The sequence below is a fragment of the Watersipora subatra genome, chromosome 4 (genome assembly GCF_963576615.1).
Source record: "Watersipora subatra chromosome 4, tzWatSuba1.1, whole genome shotgun sequence".
NCBI classification, from domain to species: Eukaryota; Metazoa; Bryozoa; class Gymnolaemata; order Cheilostomatida; family Watersiporidae; genus Watersipora; species Watersipora subatra.
This window is the reverse complement of record NC_088711.1, coordinates 2056234-2077567: the sequence shown is the minus strand read 5'-3', so window position 1 is coordinate 2077567 and position 21334 is coordinate 2056234. Positions and strand designations below refer to the sequence as shown.

The 21334-nt window shown below is 37.5% G+C and overlaps 3 protein-coding genes across 4 annotated transcripts in view; all 3 read right to left on the bottom strand.

Annotated features, from left to right (window-relative positions):
- Window positions 1-295: 295 nt before the first annotated feature.
- LOC137393560 (small ribosomal subunit protein eS26-like) lies at window positions 296-5643 on the bottom strand. Its single transcript, XM_068080167.1, has 4 exons — window positions 5590-5643; window positions 5062-5239; window positions 1771-1910; window positions 296-400 (listed from the first exon to the last, which is right to left on the bottom strand). The coding sequence occupies exons 1-4, from the start codon at window positions 5590-5592 to the stop codon at window positions 377-379; spliced, it is 345 nt and encodes a 114-aa protein (XP_067936268.1). The 5' UTR covers window positions 5593-5643; the 3' UTR covers window positions 296-376.
- Window positions 5644-7588: 1945 nt separating this feature from the next.
- Window positions 7589-11832, bottom strand: LOC137392900 (cytochrome c-like). 2 transcript variants are annotated; one of them, XM_068079258.1, is made up of 3 exons: window positions 11777-11832; window positions 9259-9456; window positions 7589-8077 (listed from the first exon to the last, which is right to left on the bottom strand). In XM_068079258.1, the coding sequence occupies exons 2-3, from the start codon at window positions 9446-9448 to the stop codon at window positions 7929-7931; spliced, it is 339 nt and encodes a 112-aa protein (XP_067935359.1). In that variant the 5' UTR covers window positions 9449-9456; window positions 11777-11832; the 3' UTR covers window positions 7589-7928. The 2 variants fall into 2 exon arrangements, with proteins under 2 accessions (XP_067935359.1, XP_067935360.1); XM_068079259.1 differs by having other exon boundaries at window positions 11716-11807.
- Window positions 11833-14206: 2374 nt separating this feature from the next.
- LOC137394609 (very long chain fatty acid elongase 4-like) overlaps window positions 14207-21334 on the bottom strand; it is a 37417-nt gene continuing 30289 nt past the window's right edge. Inside the window, exons 6-8 of the mRNA XM_068081346.1 lie at window positions 20905-21019; window positions 16696-16823; window positions 14207-14901 (exon numbers count right to left, since the gene is read on the bottom strand). Coding sequence (XP_067937447.1) covers window positions 14710-14901; window positions 16696-16823; window positions 20905-21019 — 435 coding nt within the window. The 3' untranslated portion in view covers window positions 14207-14709. The remainder of the gene's footprint in view (window positions 14902-16695; window positions 16824-20904; window positions 21020-21334) is intronic.

The window sequence follows — 21334 nt, the reverse complement described above, 5'->3', positions numbered from 1 at the left end:
TAGCTATAGGTCTTTAGATACATTATGATCTGCAGGTTTAAAAAGAAATTATTGACTACTTTGTTTTTATTTCTGTAAGCGTGTGCTTGCTTTACAATAATTGTGATATCATCCAAACTAGCACTTTGCATAATATGGCTAGTTTCATTAAGCCCATGGTGACATTGTCAACTTTGACATCAAAACGACATATTAACTGTACGTGGTAACTTTTATACAACATGGCTTTATGCAGCCAAATCTGAAGTTTGAATAAAATATTGTTAATTGAGTATTGATTGAGAATAACAGCGCATTCATTCAGAGAAGGTCATGTATTCAACTGATGTATGTTATAATAAAGATACACGTTCCAATCATAGCTTCCACTTTACCCTCACTTGGCAGCATTCGGGTTTGACTACAAAAGAAAGCAAACTGAAATGATGACAACCTACCACAAAATTATTGTATGGTTAAAATAGACTAACCAACAGAAGCATAACGCTAGCCTACTGGTCCATGAGTACTGAAATCCAACAATTGAACATTAATATACTTTTACTATAACTGAATTGCCTTAAAGGTTGACTTGCAACAAAATTCACATTACAGTTATTTGATATGAAAAGATTCACCGTGTCTTACTTTGTTGTGTTGTAGGTGCCAAATATGTGGAAATGTGATTACAAGCTCTTAAAAGCTAAAAAACAAACAGTTAATCGCAGCCACACGAGATCGCCGTAGTTTGGATTCTCTTTCCAAAACGGCTCAAATGTGACGTAGTTGTGGAAGATGGTTTTTGTTTACACTTTCATGCAACCTTATTCGTCGAAATATTTTCACAAATATGTTAAGTATATTTTCACAAATATACTTTACGTATTCAATAAAACCATGTCTATTGTTCTTACGCGTCTGTTTTATCGTCATTGTAATGCTGTCACTTTTAGCACTGATATCTTATAACTTACTGTAAAAATTCGTTTAATTTTTTAGCCTTACGTCGAAGGAGTACATACCATTGTCTGATAATCATGACGAGCCCGATGGTCACCTGTGATAATCGAAAAGTGCTGCAGAAATTATTTGCGAAGTATTGGGCCACATGATCAGATTACGACTTGCCGATTAGACCAAACCGAAACAAAACTGTAAAGTAGCGAGCATCTATATTTGATACGGGGGCTTCGGTAAAACCCGAAGTGTTTGTCATAAACTAGTACTACGATAAGTTTTTTATCTCTCACAACTACATCACATTTGAGCCGTTTTGGAAAGAGAATCCAAACTACGGCGGTCTCGTGTGGCTGCGATTAACTGTTCGTTTTTGAGCTTTTAAGAGCTTGTAATCACATTTCCACATATTTGGCACTTACAACACAACAGAGTAAGACATGGTGAATCTTTTGATACCAAATAACTGTAATGGGAATTTTGTTGCAAGTCAACCTTTAAGTTATCAACTGCAGTTACAGACCTACAACCATGGTTAAGTGCCGTACCTTTCTGTATCCAACCAGCCCAGTACGGTAACAAGCTTTCATGTCGGTATAACAATACCACCCATGATAACGCGAGTCTTATTTATTAGAGAGGTTTTAATAAAGTCTATGAGGTCTTTAATAAATGAGACCTGCGTCATCATAGATGACATTGTTAGTCTATTTTAGCTACATTCTTTCAAACATGAATCTTCCATCCGTTTTAGTATAGAAAATCTACACAAACTATTCAATGTAATTTTAACAACAAGAACAGAGAAAAGCTAATGCACTATGTACAATTTACCTTATTCTGCTGAGGCCTAAATCTTGGAGGAGGCGTCCTATCTTTTCTTGCCTTCTTTGATCTATTCCTCACTACCTTGCTGTGGATGGCACACGAAATGCAGTAGTGTAGCTTAGCGTATAACTTCGGCAAAACATAGTCTGTACAAAAAAGAACAACTGACATGAATCATATATAAATGGTTTATACTGAAATGTGTACCAGAATTTTAAAAATTGTCCAATAAATCTTAACTGCTGTTTGATGAATTGGTATTACATCAAAAACGCGCCAAAAAACTTGGGGCGCTATTCTTAATTAAATGCATCCTATGTCAATCTGATGGCTTTTATGCCTCTCTCCATGTTGTTATCATCTAGTAGTTAGCAGATGGCTATAAAACAATGTTGAGCTTTGTTGTATCACAAAATACAGGTGGATATAGACAGACCAGCTCACTACTTGCACGTAGATACTCAGTTTGTGAGTCAAAGAAATAACACTATAAGCGCCAATGCTCACAATTTGGCAGTCTTGACATAGACAACCGTTGGTTTTATGAACAATTCTTAATAAAAACTACCCAGCGAATTCATTTAAAATATTGCTTATAGTTTAGAGAAGCTACTTAATACGTGCTGATTTTCTATGGGCTTATATTTTGCTTTAGAAAAAATCAGCCAACAACGAGTACCATGACTCAAAATAAGAACTATAACAATATAAACTTAGACGATGTTTTCAAAACGACAAACAAAAACAGAGTTGAACCAAACCTTGTGCAGCAGAACTGTGTACATAGGTACAAATTATGTTGATGTTGGAAATTACTTCAAGTATATGAGCCAAATATTTGCTGAAATTATGTCACCTAGTGAAAATTTTGTATGTCAAGGTGATCCCAATTCGAAGTATGACTGCATTACATATCGTCTGACCAGAGACAACCTAAGACCTAGTAGCAGACTATACACAACTTCAACGAAAATGAAAACATTCGCAAACCTCATGCTGTAGTATTAGCTTTATAAACAGTATTAAAAAAACAAATTCGTTAAAAGTAATTAGCAGCATAGGATAAGAATTGCTTAAGAATCACCAAAAATCTTTTTGGCCAATTGGAAGATTTCCGACTAGTTGAAACTATTTTAGCGTATGATTGCTCTGAAATGACGAAATTCCGGGTCCATTTTTACACGCAATACAAGGGGCGATCGTAAAGTTCCAGGAATTGTCTCAGTACACAAAAACCGTTAATCGTAATCACTTAATTTAAACTGTCCCTTCAAAGTAATCGCCTGAGCTTGCTATGCACTTGTCCCATCTGTGTTTCCACTGATCCATGCAATGCTGGAAATCACTTTCCGTAAGGCTTCGGAGTTGTCTCGTCACATTTTCTTGAATAGTTGGTATGTCGTCAAATCTTTCACCTTTCATTGTCAATTTGACTTTGGGGAATAAGTAGAAGTCACATGGTGCTAAATCAGGTGAATAAGGGGAATGGTTAAGCACAGTCACCTTATTTTTTGCCAAATACTGACGTACCATCAATGAGGTGTGAGCCGGAGCATTGTCATGGTGTAGGTACCAGTCACCTGAGAGCCACAAATCTCGACGTTTCCTTCTGATACTGTCTCTAAGTCTTATCAGAATGTCTTTGTACACATGCTGATTCACAGTTTGACCATGTGGCAGAAATTCAGAGTGTACCACACCTCTAATGTCGAAAAATGTTATCAGCAGCGTTTTTACATTTGAGCGAGACATTCTAGCTTTTTTAGGCCTAGGAGAGCCAGGGGATTTCCATTGAGAACTTTGTGATTTGGTCTCTGGGTCATAACCACAGACCCAACTTTCATCCCCAGTCACAACTTTTGAAATAAAGTCAGGATCTTGTGTTAAAGCATCTTTTAGTTCGATACAACAGCTAACTCTTTTTTCTTTTTGGTCGTCAGTGAGCAGTTTGGGTACCATCTTTGCAGAGATCCTTCTCATGCCTAAATCTTTAGTGAGAATAAGATGACATGTACCATAAGAAAGCCCACTTTCTGCTGATATTTCCCGTATAGTCAATCGCCTATCTCCCATCACCTGCAGCCTCACAAGGTCTGTGGCAGTTGTGGTCCTTGAAGTTGCCGGTCTGCCCATGCGGTCATCATCTTTAGTACTTGTTCTTCCCTCTCTAAATCTTTTGTGCCATTCATAACAGGCTGTTTTCTTAAGGGCAGAGTCTCCATAAGCTGTCCGTAACATTTGGAGCGTCTCAGCACCGGACTTTCCAAGTTTTACACAAAATTTTACACAAACGCGTTGCTCTTCTACTTCATTCATTTTCGAAAATTCCGACGAACGATAAAAAATAACCTTGACATTACCTACTATAACTTCATTGCGGGTGCTCTGACAAGCGTAAAACTTTGGCTATGGGGAAATCCCGTGCTGCTTAGCAACATGGAACAATCAAAACAACTGCACATGGTCTTATATTTGACTAGGAAAACGATTCCGGGAACTTTTATGATCACCCCTCGTATAGTTACTCGTTCACCATTAGGAACTAGTATTAATTTTTTATATACGGTGTTTTTAAAAATTTTTATTTCGTACTGATAGATCGTCAGATGTGTCGACAAAGCAGAGAATAGGTAGCTGTGCAATTGTTAATAAATAGTGTACATACTTAGAGGCGATCGGTTTGTGAAGGTGTTACAGCATCGGTCTACTAATCTGAATGCCATGAGTTAAAAGCAATCGCCGATAAAAGTTATTTTATCCTAACTTTGATCCTGGATACGGACAGATGACGAACAGGTTCCCACCACTCTTTTTACTGAAAAAATATTTTTTGTTTTGCTTCACTGCACACATATAAAATGTGTTATTAGTTTTAGATGCCTAGAAAAATTAACAAATCGTTGTATATGGACGTCAAATATGTGCATTCCTCATCAACTTGGTGCACAATTACCGCAATCAGAGTCTATAAAACCAACCAGGGAAATGGATAAGAAAAAAGAGACAGTTGTCAACCCAACTAATAATATTACCGCTATGAGTCAGTTGACAAATAAAAAAGTGAAGTCTAGTTTTTTTTTCTTTTTGTCTGGCCAAAGTGAGTTTGGAAAGATCTTGGAATGTATTAGGTAATTTACATGCATTTGACTGCTCGTATAACCCATGTAACGGAAAAGTTCCTGGAACAGATTATTTACGTTGTAGGAGAATCTACTGTACTTACAATATCATGTATCTATTCAATCTGAGCTATTAAAGTACAACTCATATGACAACATAAACAGTTACACAACTTACTCTCATAAACACTGGCTTCGGCTATATCTCTAACAGCTGCTGCTTCTACGATGTTTCTTATAACAAACTTTTTGATGGCTTTGTCTTTCGGACAAGTTCGAGCACAGTTGGTACATCTTATAGATCGAACTGTTCCACGACCATGTTTGTTACGTCCTCCATTGCGCCGCTTCTGAGTCTGCAAAAAGGTTATAGCATAGAATCCAAGAAAAGCTTGTTTTAGGCTTCTTTGAAAATTTAATATAGGTTTATAGTCTTAAAGCGAACAAGCTTATATAAAATCAGTTTTTCGTTTTCCACTAATTCAAACTTTTTTACAAACACTCAATCGGTTCACCAGCTGTTGTACACCACGCCCGCGAATGTATCTAATTGCACTCTCTAATTCATTCATCCAGTCGTGCAAAGTTGAAGCAAGTAATGATTTTCATGATAAAAACCCTGAAAATCAAATAAAAAACACTTTTTACTTAGCTAAAAGCTAATAGAAAAGCAAATGGAACACAGTACAGTATAAAATCTACCAACCATTTTGATTAGGTCCAGAAACCTCCAGCGCTGTCAGCCACCTTGAATTTGAAAGGAAGTGCATGGTTAGACCGTCTTTGGTTTTAGAACAAATGTCGGATTGATGATATTTCCGATAGTCGACGAAGAAGACTTTAACCGTCTGGTAAGAAATCAAGAGTAGGCAACTTGACACGGGTATGCCGGTTTATATATCTGCAAGCTTTATAATTGTGGTAATCCATAGTCATATTTTACAACATGTCTTCCACAAGGTACCACAGCAAGTAAACTAACTAAAAAGCAGTGCACAACAAAAAAACAAAAGAGAACAACACAAAAAACTATAGTCTAACTAAAAAAACTAATGAATAGTCTAACTAATATAATAATGTTGGAATGAACGCATGAAATATGTAAAAAGCAAGCCTGAGGATTGATACGAGTATTGTTTAAACAAAAAGTGGACAAATAAAATCTCTGTGAAATAGTTATGCATATCTATGACAACAAATTTCAAACGGTTTGGCAGCTACTCTCAGTAGTTATTATTTCTGAGTCCTTTTCCACTAATTTATAACTGTACAACTCGTATTGTATAGAACAATCGTTATTAACCAATATGAGAAATGTAATATAAGTATACTTTTACGTGACTCGATACATTGTTTAAAATATATAGTATTTGAGATTTTATATGAATACTTTATACACGTACCAAAGATGTTTATATGCACGTATCTAAATTGACATTTGTGAGGTCACAAACTTGTTACAACATCGAGAAAGAAGTTTGCTTTAGCTTAATGCTAAGAAATCAATACTGTATTTTGTGTAAGACACTTATATCATCTCAATTTTTAGTAACTTGTTTCAGATAAATGGTTGAAGCCAAGTAAGCAAAATGCTCAAAATACTCTTATCACAAAATACCCAGCTCAAATGGGGTTGATTTTCAAAAATTGCAAGTGTCTTTCTAAAATAATAAAGCCATTTTAAAATTTGATAATGTTTTCATATTAAGTGGCAAAAGACCAACGTCTGTTTTATAGGGCATGTCTATGAGCAGATGTTATAACATTATTCGTGAGTTTTAGCTATAACTGGTGATACACATGAAACTGTGAATCTTCACGTGCATCACCAGTTATTACCATATTCTCAACTATATTACCATAGTTGAGAAAAGCATCACCATCTTTATGTCAACATATTAACCTGATATGTAATTGACCCTGTAATGGTTGAGTGCAGTGGCTTTCAATCTATATTAAATCCAATACTATGGGTTTGACTCGACACTCTCAGATGTTCTGAGGAGGTGACACACCATAAGGTAGCAGAAAAAATGCTAATTGTGACCATCAAAACCAGTCTAGCTTTCAATCCTATTGAAAATGAATTGCTGCGGTGTGTGCATTAATATATTATATTTTAGATTTAAAATATGGTACACATACATGCAAATTAAAAAAATATGACATGTATAGATGTTCCCATGTAAGTGAACTTCATGTTCTCTCTGTTGACCTATTTATTCCATTGACCTACATCATGTTTCAAACCATGGAGGGTTTGATGAGTTTACACTATATGATACTTACGGGTTCAGTACCTTGAACAAGGTTAGCAACCACGAGTGAAGCAGTTTACATTCAGTTACATTAAAGATGACTTCGAAAGATCAATCTATTTTCTAGGCAGTATTACATAAAAAGCATTTATCCACAATGTGTTTTGGCTAAATATTACTAATATTAATACGTATACAGAATTGAAAAACTGGTCCAGCAAGTAACATATTTCTAACTGGTAGTAGTGACCTAAACTCAAGTGTACATAGTGCCGTTTATTGGTGTGTTTGACTATGTAGCACCTTGGTAACTAAGAAGTGAACTGGCATTGAGGTGTCAGCTTTGTCAACAGTGGTCTAATCGAGCTGGTTTTCTGCTACCTATATGACCTACATTTTCAACACAAGACAACAATACAGAACAATGCTTGGTTAATAGTGATAATATATAAATATAACATCATATATTTCACTGAATACATACACAAACCTCATGGATATCAATATCTTCAAACAAAGCAATATTGTATGCCATTTGCATTCAACTTGAACTGCAGACAGAATAAAATGTAAAAATACAACCTTGCACAATTTCAAATTAGATATGGCAGGGGTTTAAAAATTACCTAGAGAGTTTAAACAATGCAAACGACTACAAATATAGTATCTCAAATAGTCATAAACGGATGAAGGTTGTACATCTGTAACCAATGAGATGGAAAAGTAGCGAGCATCTGAGCACAAATCGAAAAAGAGTGCAGTGTTGGGTTCGGGATCAACAGCTTGCCTACTTAGCGGATGCTGACTTCAGATAAGCTATCAGGTCTGCTTTCTCTTGTTTCTTCTTTAGTCCAGCAAACACCATCTTGGTTCCAGGAATGTATTTCTTCGGATTCTCAAGGTAAATCCACAGAGTATCTTTGCCCCAAGTAATTCCTAGATTTAATCAACAATCCATATAAAGTTTGTTTCATGATCAAAACTTTTCCAGACAAGCCATAATATTCCACTTGTATTTCAATACTAAATGAGCCAATTACACATAAGTCCCAGCCCGTAATTCTGGCGAAAAAGCTAAAGTAATATTAAAAAAATAATACTCCACATATCCCAGCATTTTGCACTTCAGTCGACAGATAGCTAACAATTCAATGAACAACATTTGGACGGAAGTAGCACTTCATTGCCATCATTTTGTGGGCACAGTAATACTCCAATATTGTCAATAGAATGAAGAAATCAAGCATGATGAAAGCATGTCGATAATAATGAGGGTGAATTGAAGAAGACTACAGTCATACCTCGACATACGAGTGGCCCAACATATATGCAATACAAAAAGCATTTTGAACAAGGTTCTTCTTTGAGATACGAGTAATCTTTGAGATACGAGCCGGTTCTCGATGGACACTATATGACCAAGTGTGTGAGGGACCGCTTTTGAGAACAGCATCGCGGGATCTTTCTCCTCAAATAAGCTTGAAAAAAATGTTTAAAAGGTCGAGTAATTGTTATAGTAAATGCGAGGCAAAAAGCGCCTAACCAGAGGTGATAAAAAAAATTTAAAGATTAAAACAGCTGCTTGAAATGTGTATTTAGCATGCTAAATTTATTTAAGTTAAATTTAAAGTTCCTGTTATGTAGTCTCACAAAAGTTCAGTGTACCGAGCATATTGCTGTCAAGTCTCTCTGACCGCTGTTAGCCTCTACCTCGGTCTCGAAGGTAAAAACCTGCATATTTTAACAAACTAAATAGGTATTTGTTACTTTTTAAGTGTACGTACTAAATTACGACAGTTGAAAAACGTTTTTTCCACTGTAATATTCTGTTTTGTTTTTTTCAGAGTATGGTAATGAATTAATTTGTATTTAGTTATTTTATATAGGAAATAATGGCTTGAGACACAAGTACGCTGACATACGAGTTCAGCCCTAGAACGTATTAAGCTCGCTGGTCGAGGTATGACTGTATTGAATTAGCTGGCACAGGCATCTGATGGAAAGCATCTCCTACTACAGTGTAAGCACTTGAGGAATTCTACCATCAGACTACTATTTGAATGAAATTACACGAGCAACGTAAACTTCAGTACTCATGAAGAATATACATAACTCACCCTTGTCCTGATTGGCCTTCGTATATTGGAAGCCTTGAGCTTGCCCGGTTTTTCTTCCTATCAGTCCATGCAGGTTCGGACCGGTCTTATGCTTGCCAGTCTTCTCCACAGTATGACACTGGGCACATTTCTGAACAAATATTTTCTTTCCTTTTGCTGCATTTCCTTCAATAGTATCTTCTTCTCCCATTTTTGTTTCTAAGATAACCAAACCAGCCAACATCCAATGAATATATTTTTAGCCATTTTAAAGTTAACACAAAAACGATGCTCATTAATGTCATTGCGAATTCTATACAAAGATTTCATCTTTGTATAGCATGACGGACAACAGATTTTATCGAATCTTATTGCATTTGTATCAACAATTATATGGTCATTAATTAATATAGCCATTTAACTGCAGTCCTTAAAGTACTGTTAGTATTTTTTAAAACATGAAACTTGTCAGAACAACTGCAATCATGGTGCAATTGTGTCGAAGCAGGATTTGTGGTCAAAATGATTTTCAACAGGTTTTAAACATTTTATTTATCGGTGATCAGCACTCGTGTTCAACTCACAACAAAGATGAAACACTTTTGTCAACCGTACTGTTGGTATATCATTCAACTTCAATAATGATAAAATTCAATAAAATGTAGGAGTATGTTAGGATACAAGAATGTTATGCGGTTCGAAGCAATTATTCGCCCGCTACTGAACTTAACAAAACATGATTATAAGGTTGCAAGCGGTGAAATTGCGACGATACTGAAGCAAGTGACACGACCTACCTTTTAACTGAATGAGGGCTAAGCACAATCAACTGAGCCACTGAACTAATACATCAGAAACAGAAATTGACACGCAATCCAACAGTGACGAGTTGAAAGAGTAATTAACTGTTAGTAGCTACATGTACAAAAATAATTCCTAATTTGTATGTGGTTTGCACAAGAGCGACTCGCTACACCGTCACAATAAAAAAATTGATGACGAGCTAGTTGATCATTAGTATGCCTAACAAAGGCTGAACAACAGGAAGACCTATGTTCATTGCCTCCAGTATTCTGTAAATAACATTCCAATTTCTTTACCCAAGCGTGACTGTTAATTTATACACTGTCAAAAAGTGCTCTAGATGTGCAAAAGAGTTATTAGCGGTAGCACAAAAATCAAGAGAATCATAATGAACAGCAGACTGGATAAAATGTATGAAATCATTGTTAAAGGTTGACTTGCAACAAAATTCACATTACAGTTATTTGGTATCAAAATATACACCATGTCTTACTCTGTGGTGTTGTAGGTGCAAAATATGTGAAAATGTGATTACAAGCTCTTAAAAGCTCAATACCTTTTTTGGTGACATACTAGCATCGCTATCATATAAGTAACACATTTTTATTGCTTTGTATAGGTTGCACAAAGGTATCAGTAATAGAAAGTGTGTCACAGTTGATACGAAAAAGTGGCATGCAAAAAATTCAATATAGAGTTAATAATGTAGAGCAAATTGATGGCTGTAACAACTACTATTACAAAATGAGAATAAGCTGGATGACCTTGACCTGTGTATAAAATTTTAGTAGATCAATACAGCAAATTTTTTCTTGCAACTAATAATGCTATACATGCGAGTATTATTAAGAACATAATGAATAAACACTTAAAATTGCTATTAGCAATAGGGACATGGCAGATAGACAACAGACCAGCAGTGCCATACCTTTTGAAGTCCAAAATTTAACTTTTCGAAGCCTTTCTAGGAGCATTAAAGTTTGATTTGGAAGTTTCTTACACAGTTCAACCAATGAAAAATTATTTAGCTTCATTCAGATGATTAAGTTTCCAATGAAAGTGTATATTAGCTTGCTTTCATGTACTTAATTTTACGTATTGATATTCGGACTTCAGAAAATGCAGCAAAACAAAAGTAATGTGTAGGATAAACTTACACAAGGACGTAGCAAAATAAAATAGAGAAGAGAAATCTTGTCAGTCCGAAGTGAAAACGCATCTAAGGTTATGCTTTCGATGGAAAATTCAAATGGAAGTAATTATTTACCAACACGGTTAGAGTTACTCTCATACCTACCATAATCACTAGGAACATGTTAGATTACAAAAAATGTTTTTATTTCACTCTGTGGAGGTATGTTAAACAATGTAGAGGGGCTTAGAAAAGAGCACGATTGATAACCTTTATACAATAGAACAATACACATATTCAAATTTGTTTTAGGTTATGGTTGCTGTTATTTGCCGTGATATAGAGAAATTTAAAATCTTAAATTCACTCATTTTCTGTCGTACATGTTCTCCTGCTACGCCACGCTTTTGACAGAATATGTATATTAAAAGTGTTCGACGTATGCCTTGGCATTGCACTTGTAATTCAGCGATATTTATCGTTAATTTCTGTATTCATAACGGATTCAATAACTTGAAACGCCAAATAAAAGCTTTACTTACTGATTCTGAGTTAGCGACTCTGTAATGACACTAGTGACAAGCAATTACGTTAAATCCCTACCTGCAGCCAAATAAATAGACCTTTTAACGGCTCAACTGACGACAAGGTGATGTAACTTCCCTTGAGCCTCGCTTCAAAAGTTGTTCTTGAAGGAATGACACCATTGTGCGTACGTTCAATCATTATCATTGTATAACAATTGAATTTATATTTTTTAAAATAATAAATTTATTAATGTAATATTAATAAGTTTTTCATATGATATATTTAATATAAATTACATTTTATTGTGTTTTAATAACATACTATAAAGTAATTATACAGGTACTACCCCTTTTATTAATTTGTGTAAATGCGTTCACCGGCTGGTCGGTAAGCCGGTAAATTAGCGCAGTTCCAACTGCTGTAAATAGCTTGTGTTCTGCGAGCTTAGCAAGCGCGATAGGTCGATGGCCAGCGGCGACAATGATTGGGTTGACTATACATACTGGGCATTGACTGGCATAGATTGGCATGGTAAGAAAGCGTGCCGCATTTGAGGAGGCTTATTTAGAGGCATCATGTACAGGCTATATAACATAACATGATCCTGATTAGTGAAATTTATAAACAATCTATTTCTGCTTAGATGACGACCAATGGGATGTCAGTAAAATTATTTGCACAGGTAAATGATTCAAGGAATAGCTGCCAGCCAAGACAATTACTGAAATGATGATGTCTTTTTTTGGTTTCTCTAAAGTATAGAATAGGATTTACTCCAATATATTGACTACATATTCGGAATCAGTTGCCAACTCCAACCAAGTATTCTTGCCCCAACATTGATCTACGTACCACCAAATGCTATAGTCTGCGAGAAATTCTTCCCTGCTTTGTTCGTAGCTCCTCTTTTCTTATAAAACTGTTGGCCTCTTCCAATGAAGAGAAGAACACTGCCGACATTTTTTCACAATATTTCCCATCGAAATTCCCGAGAATCTTGTATCAAAACATGACTGTTTCGATTTAACAATAGGCGCTCTAAACGTCATCTATGCCGAAATAGATTGTTTATAAATTTCACCTATGAAATAAGCTTTGCCTGAGCGACCAATAATTCCCATTTTGGCCCATTTTATTCAAGAAATTAAGTTACCATGTGAATCTTCAGCAGTGTCCAATGCTATTTACAATTGGAAACCACATGTGAACCCACAAAAATCTCCCATGTGAATCCTGCAACAAGCCATTGTGGGAATTTGTTTATAATAAACAAATTCACATAATGGCTTGTTGCATAGTTGTTCAAACAACTTAGGACAAGGTTTCCAAAGTTGCATAAGAGGCCTAGTGTATCTCTTATATGTGCATGTATTTATGAGCCCAAAGCCTTTGAAATGCAAATAGCAATAATAGGAAGATTTTGTTTATTTTGTAGATTTGAATGTGATATGTAACTTATACAATTATATATTCATCTAATGCTCATCAAACTCTACCTTTTGAGCAGTAGATCATAGCAAGCGCCTACCTCTTCACATCTTGGATGTTACACATTTGCATTCTGTTTTAATATTGACAGACATAATTCCCTCACAAAATTAACGAGAGAAAACTATATTGGGTCTACTCTTAGTCCGTAAATTTGTAAAAATATCAGCTTTAGCATGATCGAATTAACCATCGTTATGATTATTGTCAGCAATTATAAACACTGTTGTCCCAATTCACACTTACCAACCAGCAATTATAAACTCTGTTGTCCCAATTCACACTTACCAACCAGCAATTATAAACACTGTTGTCCCAATTCACACTTACCAACCAGCAATTATAAACACTGTTGTCCCAATTCACACTTACCATCCAGCAATAATAAACACTGGTGTCTCAATTCACACTTACCAACCAGCAATTATAAACACTGTTGTCCCAATTCACACTTACCAAACAGCAATGATAAACACTGTTGTCCCAAATCACACTTACCAACCAGCAATTATAAACACTGTTGTCCCAATTCACACTTACCAACTAGCAATTATAAACACTTGTCCCAATTCACACTTACCAACCAGCAATTATAAACACTGTTGTCCCAATTCACACTTACCACCCAGCAATTATAAACACTGTTGTCCCAATTCACACTTACCACCCAGCAATTATAAACACTGGGATGCCAATTCACACTTTCACCAACCTGCAAAGCAGTTAATTCTGTCTACATGTATTTATCGGACAAGGGAGAGTGGAATTGCAGTGGCTATTTGCTGTACTTAGGCCTACTTATCTAAAAAGGGTACCAAGCGCTGTGATCATGCTCTCATTGGAACAAAGCTACTACTTATATATGATTCCTACCAGAAGCTCCTGGGCATATATGCAGAAAAGCATTGTTCAACCAACTGCTCATATTGGCTGACAGAGAAAACGTGAGCTGAATATCACATTCTGAGGCTAAGACAATGTACCACAGTGTATGATTGTTACTCAATCTAGGCAGCACTCTATAAGCACTTATTTATTGACCATATCAACTTGGCAGCAATTTAAGATGGCAAAATACAAATTTGGCATATTACAAATGTGTATGTATTTAAGAAACCAGTAAAAACAATCGTCTCAAAATAGATGCCTTACATAATTCAAGTGTAAAAATAGAGAAAGACAAGAGATTGACTCTATGACTCTATGGAGGAGGCAACTAGAAACAGGCCGTCTAAGAATATGATTGTAACATACAGTAGCTCTAAATACAACATCACAAGGTATGTAAAAAGGCAGTAAACTGCAAGTGCTCCTTTTAGTGAATCCATGGAGACAGACGCCTACAAATCATGGAACAATCATCAATACCAAATCAATAGCTACGCATGAGTATAATAAACGTTGGTGAGCAGTCGAGAGAAGCCAAAGCGAATTAGGGAGGTTAATAGTCAAGCAGAGAGTGAGTGTGATTGGCTGAAGCAACAGAGTATAGAGCTGCTGCCGTTGCTGTCGCAACCACCTCACTCATTCTTGGAACTGCCTTTCTTTGATGCTCGAGCAGCGGAGTTGTTGTAGGCCTTGAGGTAGAAGTTCATGAAGAGGACCTTCTGGGTTATAAGAAATGCCACGAGGAGCCACTGGTAGCCTTTAGGGTAGCCACAGTCAAGGTAGATAGAGTGGAGAATGTGTATGGCAACCACCCAAAACTGAACCTACAAATACAGAGCAATGTAATTGCCACAGACAAATATGCAGGCCTTCACTGTTGAGGGTGCTTTGACAAAGAGCAAAGAAAGCAGAGGTAAAATCTGCAAAGTCAGCGCTAAAGCTGGCAGGTTGCACCCTTGAATAGAAATAAAAGTTTAAATACTAACTGCTTATAATCAAATGTACATCAACAGTACTGTTATGGTCGCTAGCCATTATTGCTGCATCACAAGTCCAATGTATAGGATAACTTTTATTAGGATGAGAGAGCTGAAAGCACAGCTGCAACACCCATGAGAGAGGAAAATGTTCCTGGGCTGGAAGGAATTGTGGGGAAACCAACAAATGTGTACGAAACTTTGCAACTAAAACTGAGCTAAAGATGAAGTGTGGTGACTGCTGAAAGTGCTTTTGCGTCTAGGTATGAGATACAATCTTCTTTTTAAATGACTGTGTGGAGAACTAATAGTGTAAAGAATATGTGGAGAGGTAATACTGTAAAGGTCATGTGGAGAGGTAATAGTATACAGACATAAAAATATCTGCATCAACAGACGAAGATTTCAAGGCAGATATTGAAATAGATTAACTTGAAATGTCAAGATATTAAAGTTTGTACCACAAAATGTTGACAAGTTTGTTGACAAGCTCTAAATGTTTCCAAGCCAAAAGCAAGATTGTATTTGTTCAGCACCCAAGAAGCTCTAATGAAATGGGCCCTCTTCACATGGAAAAGCTTAAATTAACAAACTAGGATGCAGAATTCACAGGCAGCTTCCGATGAGGCTCCTGAATGTACAAAGACTGGTAATGACTATTCGTCCTTTGCTAGTTTACCTAAGTCCCACCCCTAGCTTAATTTCACTGAGCTCCACTCCTTGTAGTTGACCTAAGTCCCACCCCTAGCTTAGTTTCACTGAGCTCCACTGCTTGTAGTTGATCTAAGTCCCACCCCTAGCTTAATTTCACTGAGCTCCACTCCTTGTAGTTGACCTAAGTCCCACCCCTAGCTTAGTTTCACTGAGCTCCACTCCTTGTAGTTGACCTAAGTCCCACCCCTAGCTTAATTTCACTGAGCTCCACTCCTTGTAGTTTCCCCAAGTCCCACCCCTAGCTTAATTTCACTGAGCTCCACTCCTTGTAGTTGATCTAAGTCCCACCCCTAGCTTAATTTCACTGAGCTCCACTCCTTGTAGTTGACCTAAGTCCCACCCCTAGCTTAGTTTCACTGAGCTCCACTCCTTGTAGTTGATCTAAGTCCCACCCCTAGCTTAATTTCACTGAGCTCCACTCCTTGTAGTTGACCTAAGTCCCACCCCTAGCTTAGTTTCACTGAGCTCCACTCCTTGTAGTTTCCCCAAGTCCCACCCCTTGCTAATTTCACTGAGCTCCACTCCTTGTAGTTGATCTAAGTCCCACCCCTAGCTTAGTTTCACTGAGCTCCACTCCTTGTAGTTTCCCCAAGTCCCACCCCTTGCTAGTTTCATGGTCGACTCCCGCAGGCAACGGATCAGTATGACTAATACACACTTTAATACAAATATCATAATACCAACAGTGTCACAAATGAGATTGATCAAAGACAATAGATTTTTTGTTAGTATGAGCAATTAATATTTTGCAAGCCTAGTAACTGACACAAGCAAGATCAAGACTGACACCACCTAACTCCATAATGGATATTGCAATACGGACAGTATTCTAGTTGGTTAATAAAATTAACCTGGCCTGTTTCCTTAAGACAAACTATTTTAAATTCTCAACTTCTCTGTTAAAGTAGATAGATTGATAATACTGACCATCTGCATTAGAGTGATATATCTCTTCCACCAGAGGTAGGGGCGCGTCCACTCACCCATCGCTGCCATCAAGTAGTAGAAGTACATGACTCCATGCACGCTGGAGTTTATAAGCACCGGGAAATAAGCTACAACAAATCTCACGTTGACACTTGCTCTCATCAATTTACTAAAAATTTAAATGTTCAATGAACCGTTTCTCCTTGGAGCTGTTTTACTAAACAGTCAATTATATATGAAACTGCCTCCTAATTCTATACATCAAAGAAAGCAATGAAAAATAAAAATCCATCTACTAATCAAACCTTGACTAGTGTTTATTACGGTCAAACCTCGACTTGTGATCGTCTCTAGGTATAAATAGTGTAGGCACAATGTCTCTATGTACAAATAGTGTAGGCACAATGTCTCTATGTACAAATAGTGTAGGCACAATGTCTCTAGGTACAAATATTGTAGGCACAATGTCTCTATGTACAAATAGTGTAGGCACAATGTCTCTAGGTACAAATAGTGTAGGCACAATGTCTCTAGGTACAAATAGTGTAGGCGCAATGTCTCTAGGTACAAATATTGTAGGTACAATGTCTCTAGGTACAAATAGTGTAGGCACAATGTCTCTATGTACAAATAGTGTAGGCACAATGTCTCTATGTACAAATAGTGTAGGCACAATGTCTCTATGTACAAATAGTGTAGGCACAATGTCTCTATGTACAAATGGTGTAGGCACAATGTCTCTATGTACAAATAGTGTAGGCGCAATGTCTCTATGTACAAATAGTGTAGGCACAATGTCTCTATGTACAAATAGTGTAGGCACAATGTCTCTAGGTACAAATAGTGTAGGCGCAATGTCTCTAGGTACAAATAGTGTAGGCACAATGTCTCTAGGTACAAATAGTGTAGGCACAATGTCTCTATGTACAAATAGTGTAGGCACAATGTCTCTATGTACAAATGGTGTAGGCACAATGTCTCTATGTACAAATAGTGTAGGCGCAATGTCTCTAAGTACAAATAGTGTAGGCACAATGTCTCTAGGCACAACGTAACACTTGAGCAAACATTTGTCTAAACAAATGAAGTAATTCCGGCAATAATGTATCGAGTCCCTCAAAACGTTACAATTTCGTAAGCAAAAATAACCAAATGCCAAAGTTCAAATATATAATGAAATAAAAAAAATTGATTAAATTAATGCAACCTATGTATATACACGTATATATAAGTTGCATTAATATAATTAATTAATATATATAATAGAAAAAAATATTAAGAAATTAAATTTTCAGCAATAGCGCTACAAATTTGTTTCGAGCGATGCACTCCTCAGGCACGGTTTGACGGTTTTAGTCAAATGGCGCCTGAGGAGAGCATCGCACAAAATAAATTTATGGCGCTATTGCTGAAAACTTACTTTTTTCTTAATATTTTTTTCTATTATTTCATTAGTGACAGGATGAACCCATTACTTGTACTGGTGATATATAAAAACCATATGAAATATACTAATCCCATCATTGTCTCTAATAATCAATGAAAACTTTTTCAAATCTGGCCAGTGAGAAAGGATTGCTTATAATTAGATATTAAAACAATACTGACCATCCTTTTGGGCAAAAGCTTTAGGCTTTTAAACTAATACTCCATTTAGTGGGCACAAGCCAAAGTGGTTGGATTGTTAGAATTCAGTTTATCAAGTATTTTGTGTTTCAAAAAATCAACTCTAGTGCTAGTATTGAGCGGATATTATCAACATTTGGGTTGGTCCATTCAAAAGTCAAAAATAGACTGGGCACAGAGAAAGCTGGGAAACTTGTATTTATGTATCATATGACCAAAATATCTAAGTACATATTCAGTCACATATTGTATCTACTACTACTCTTACGGATTTACAACTTTTTTGCTTCAATTTTAGTAAATGTAGATCACTGTGATCTGCCCTTCAGTACCACACAGTTAATCATTGGGATTAAAATTCCTACTTATACATAGCGTTGTATGTAATATATTCACTTTATGTGATAAGATTTCTACTCTGTATTTCTTCATTCATGTTTGATTAAAGGTTCATTCTGAAATTTCCATGTTTTTTCTCTTAATTTCTTATAACAACTCCCACAGTACCATCTTTAACAGATGATTCCACATATTTATGTTCAATACTCAATCATGCAGCTATAGGAAGTAATGTTAATTAGACTTGAAATTGCAAAAAGCTTGGTCAATTTATATAAACCATAAAAAACGGTTTAAACCAAAATAACCTAGTTTACTCGGTCTTTTTAATATAAAAATCATGGTTTTTTCCAATCCTGGTGTCTAATGCATCTGATAGGACGCTAAAACTGATGCCGCATAAGGTACAATGCGTACAAAAAAGGTACAAAAACTACACACAAGAGCAATAAACGTGACTATGCACTCCTGAACATTCCAGAGCAAGCGACAGCAGTGAATTTGCATTAATGCTGTTCAGCAAACTGAGAAAAGCACACAATTTGTCAGTATATCTGCCAGTCTTTTCTGCTCACTCATCGCATTAAATTCTCATCAGAGTGCCCAGGTCTTTGCAATGTTTGACCCCAGATTCTTGCAACTAGGGCAGGACATGTTGGACTGGACAAGCAAAATGTTACTGAAGTTGATGTTATGCTTTTCCTGTCACCTATCTGAACCACCCCTGCAGTGCTTTACCGCTATCCACCACCACCTACACGAACCACCCTTGCAGTGCTTCACTGTTATCCACCACTACCTACCTTAACCACACTTGCAGTGCTTCCCTGTTATCCACCACTACCTACCTTAACCACACTTGCAGTGCTTCTCTGTTATCCACCACTACCTACCTGAACCAACCCCGCAGTGCTTTACTGTTATTCATCACCATCTATCTGAATCCCCCCGCAGTGCTTTACTGTTATCCACCACTACCTACCTGAACCACCCCCGCAGCGCTTCACTGTTATCCACCACTACCTACCCGAACCGGCCCCTATAGTGCTTCACTGTTATCCACCACCACCTACCTGAACCACCCCCGCAGTGCTTCACTGTTATCCACCACCACCTACCTGAACCACCCCCGCAGTGCTTCACTGTTATCCACCACCACCTACCTGAACCACCCTCGCAGTGCTTCACTGTTATCCACCACTACCTACCTGAAATGGCCCCTATAGTGCTTTACTGTTATCCACCACCGCCTACCTGAACCACCCTCTCAGTGCTTCACTGTTATCCACCACTACCCACCTGAACCAACCCCGCAGTGCTTTACTGTTATCCACCACCACCTACCTTAACTACCCCTGCAGTGCTTTACCGCTATCCACCACCACCTACCTGAACCACCCTCGTAGTGCTTCACTGTTATTCACCACTACCTACCTGAACCAACCCCGCAGTGCTTTACTGTTATTCACCACCACCTACCTTAACTACCCCTGTAATGCTTTATCGCTATCCACCACCACCTACCTGAACCACCCTCGCAGTGCTTCACTGTTATCCACCACTACCTAGCTTAACCACTACCGCAGTGCTTCACTGTTATCCACCACCACCTACCTGAACCACCACCGCAGTGCTTTACTGTTATCCACCACTACCTACCTGAACCAACCCCGCAGTGCTTCACTGTTATCCACCACCACCTACCTGAACCACCCCTGTAGTGCTTTACTGTTAACCACCACTACCTACCTGAACCACCTTCGCAGTGCTTCACTGTTATCCACCACTACCTACCTTAACCACCCTCGCAGCGCTTCACTGTTATCCACCACTACCTACCTGAACCACTCCTGTAGTGCTTCACTGTTATCCACCACTACCTACCTGAACCACCCCTGCAGTGCTTCACTGTTATCCACCACTACCTACCTGAACCAACCCTGTAGTGCTTCACTGTTATCTACCACTACCTACCTGAACCAACCCCGCAGTGCTTCACTGTTATCCACCACCACCTACCTGAACCAACCCCGCAGTGCTTTACTGTTATCCACCACTACCTACCTGAACCAACCCCGCAGTGCTTTACTGTTAACCACCACTACCTACCTGAACCACCCCTGTAGTGCTTCACTGTTATCCACCACCACCTACCTGAACCACTCCTGCAGTGCTTTACTGTTAACCACCACCACCTACCTGAACCAACCCCGTAGTGCTTCACTATTATCCACCACTACCTACCTGAACCACCACCGCAGTGCTTCACTGTTATCCACCACAGTATGGGCATGCTTGCATGGTGATACACGTGTAAAAAGCTAATTTGACTGTTCTTCTTTCTCAACACGAACACTGCCTATATAATACAATAATACAAGAATAAACATAATGACTACAGTCAAATGCATCAGCCTAACAGGAAAACTGGGTGTATAGTGTATGCGCTATACAACATGCAAGGGCAACTGACATCACACAATATCACATGCAATATCACACAATTCCTGCACAATTCAGCTCATGTCCTGGCCAGTCAACTAGCTGGACATGAAACAACAAATTAAGACCACCAGTATTAGACTGCCTATGTTAAGATCTGCTCAATGAAAACTCATTTTGTATTCAAAGTGTAGACACCCTATATACAAGCACTTTTCCAGCCTTGTTAATC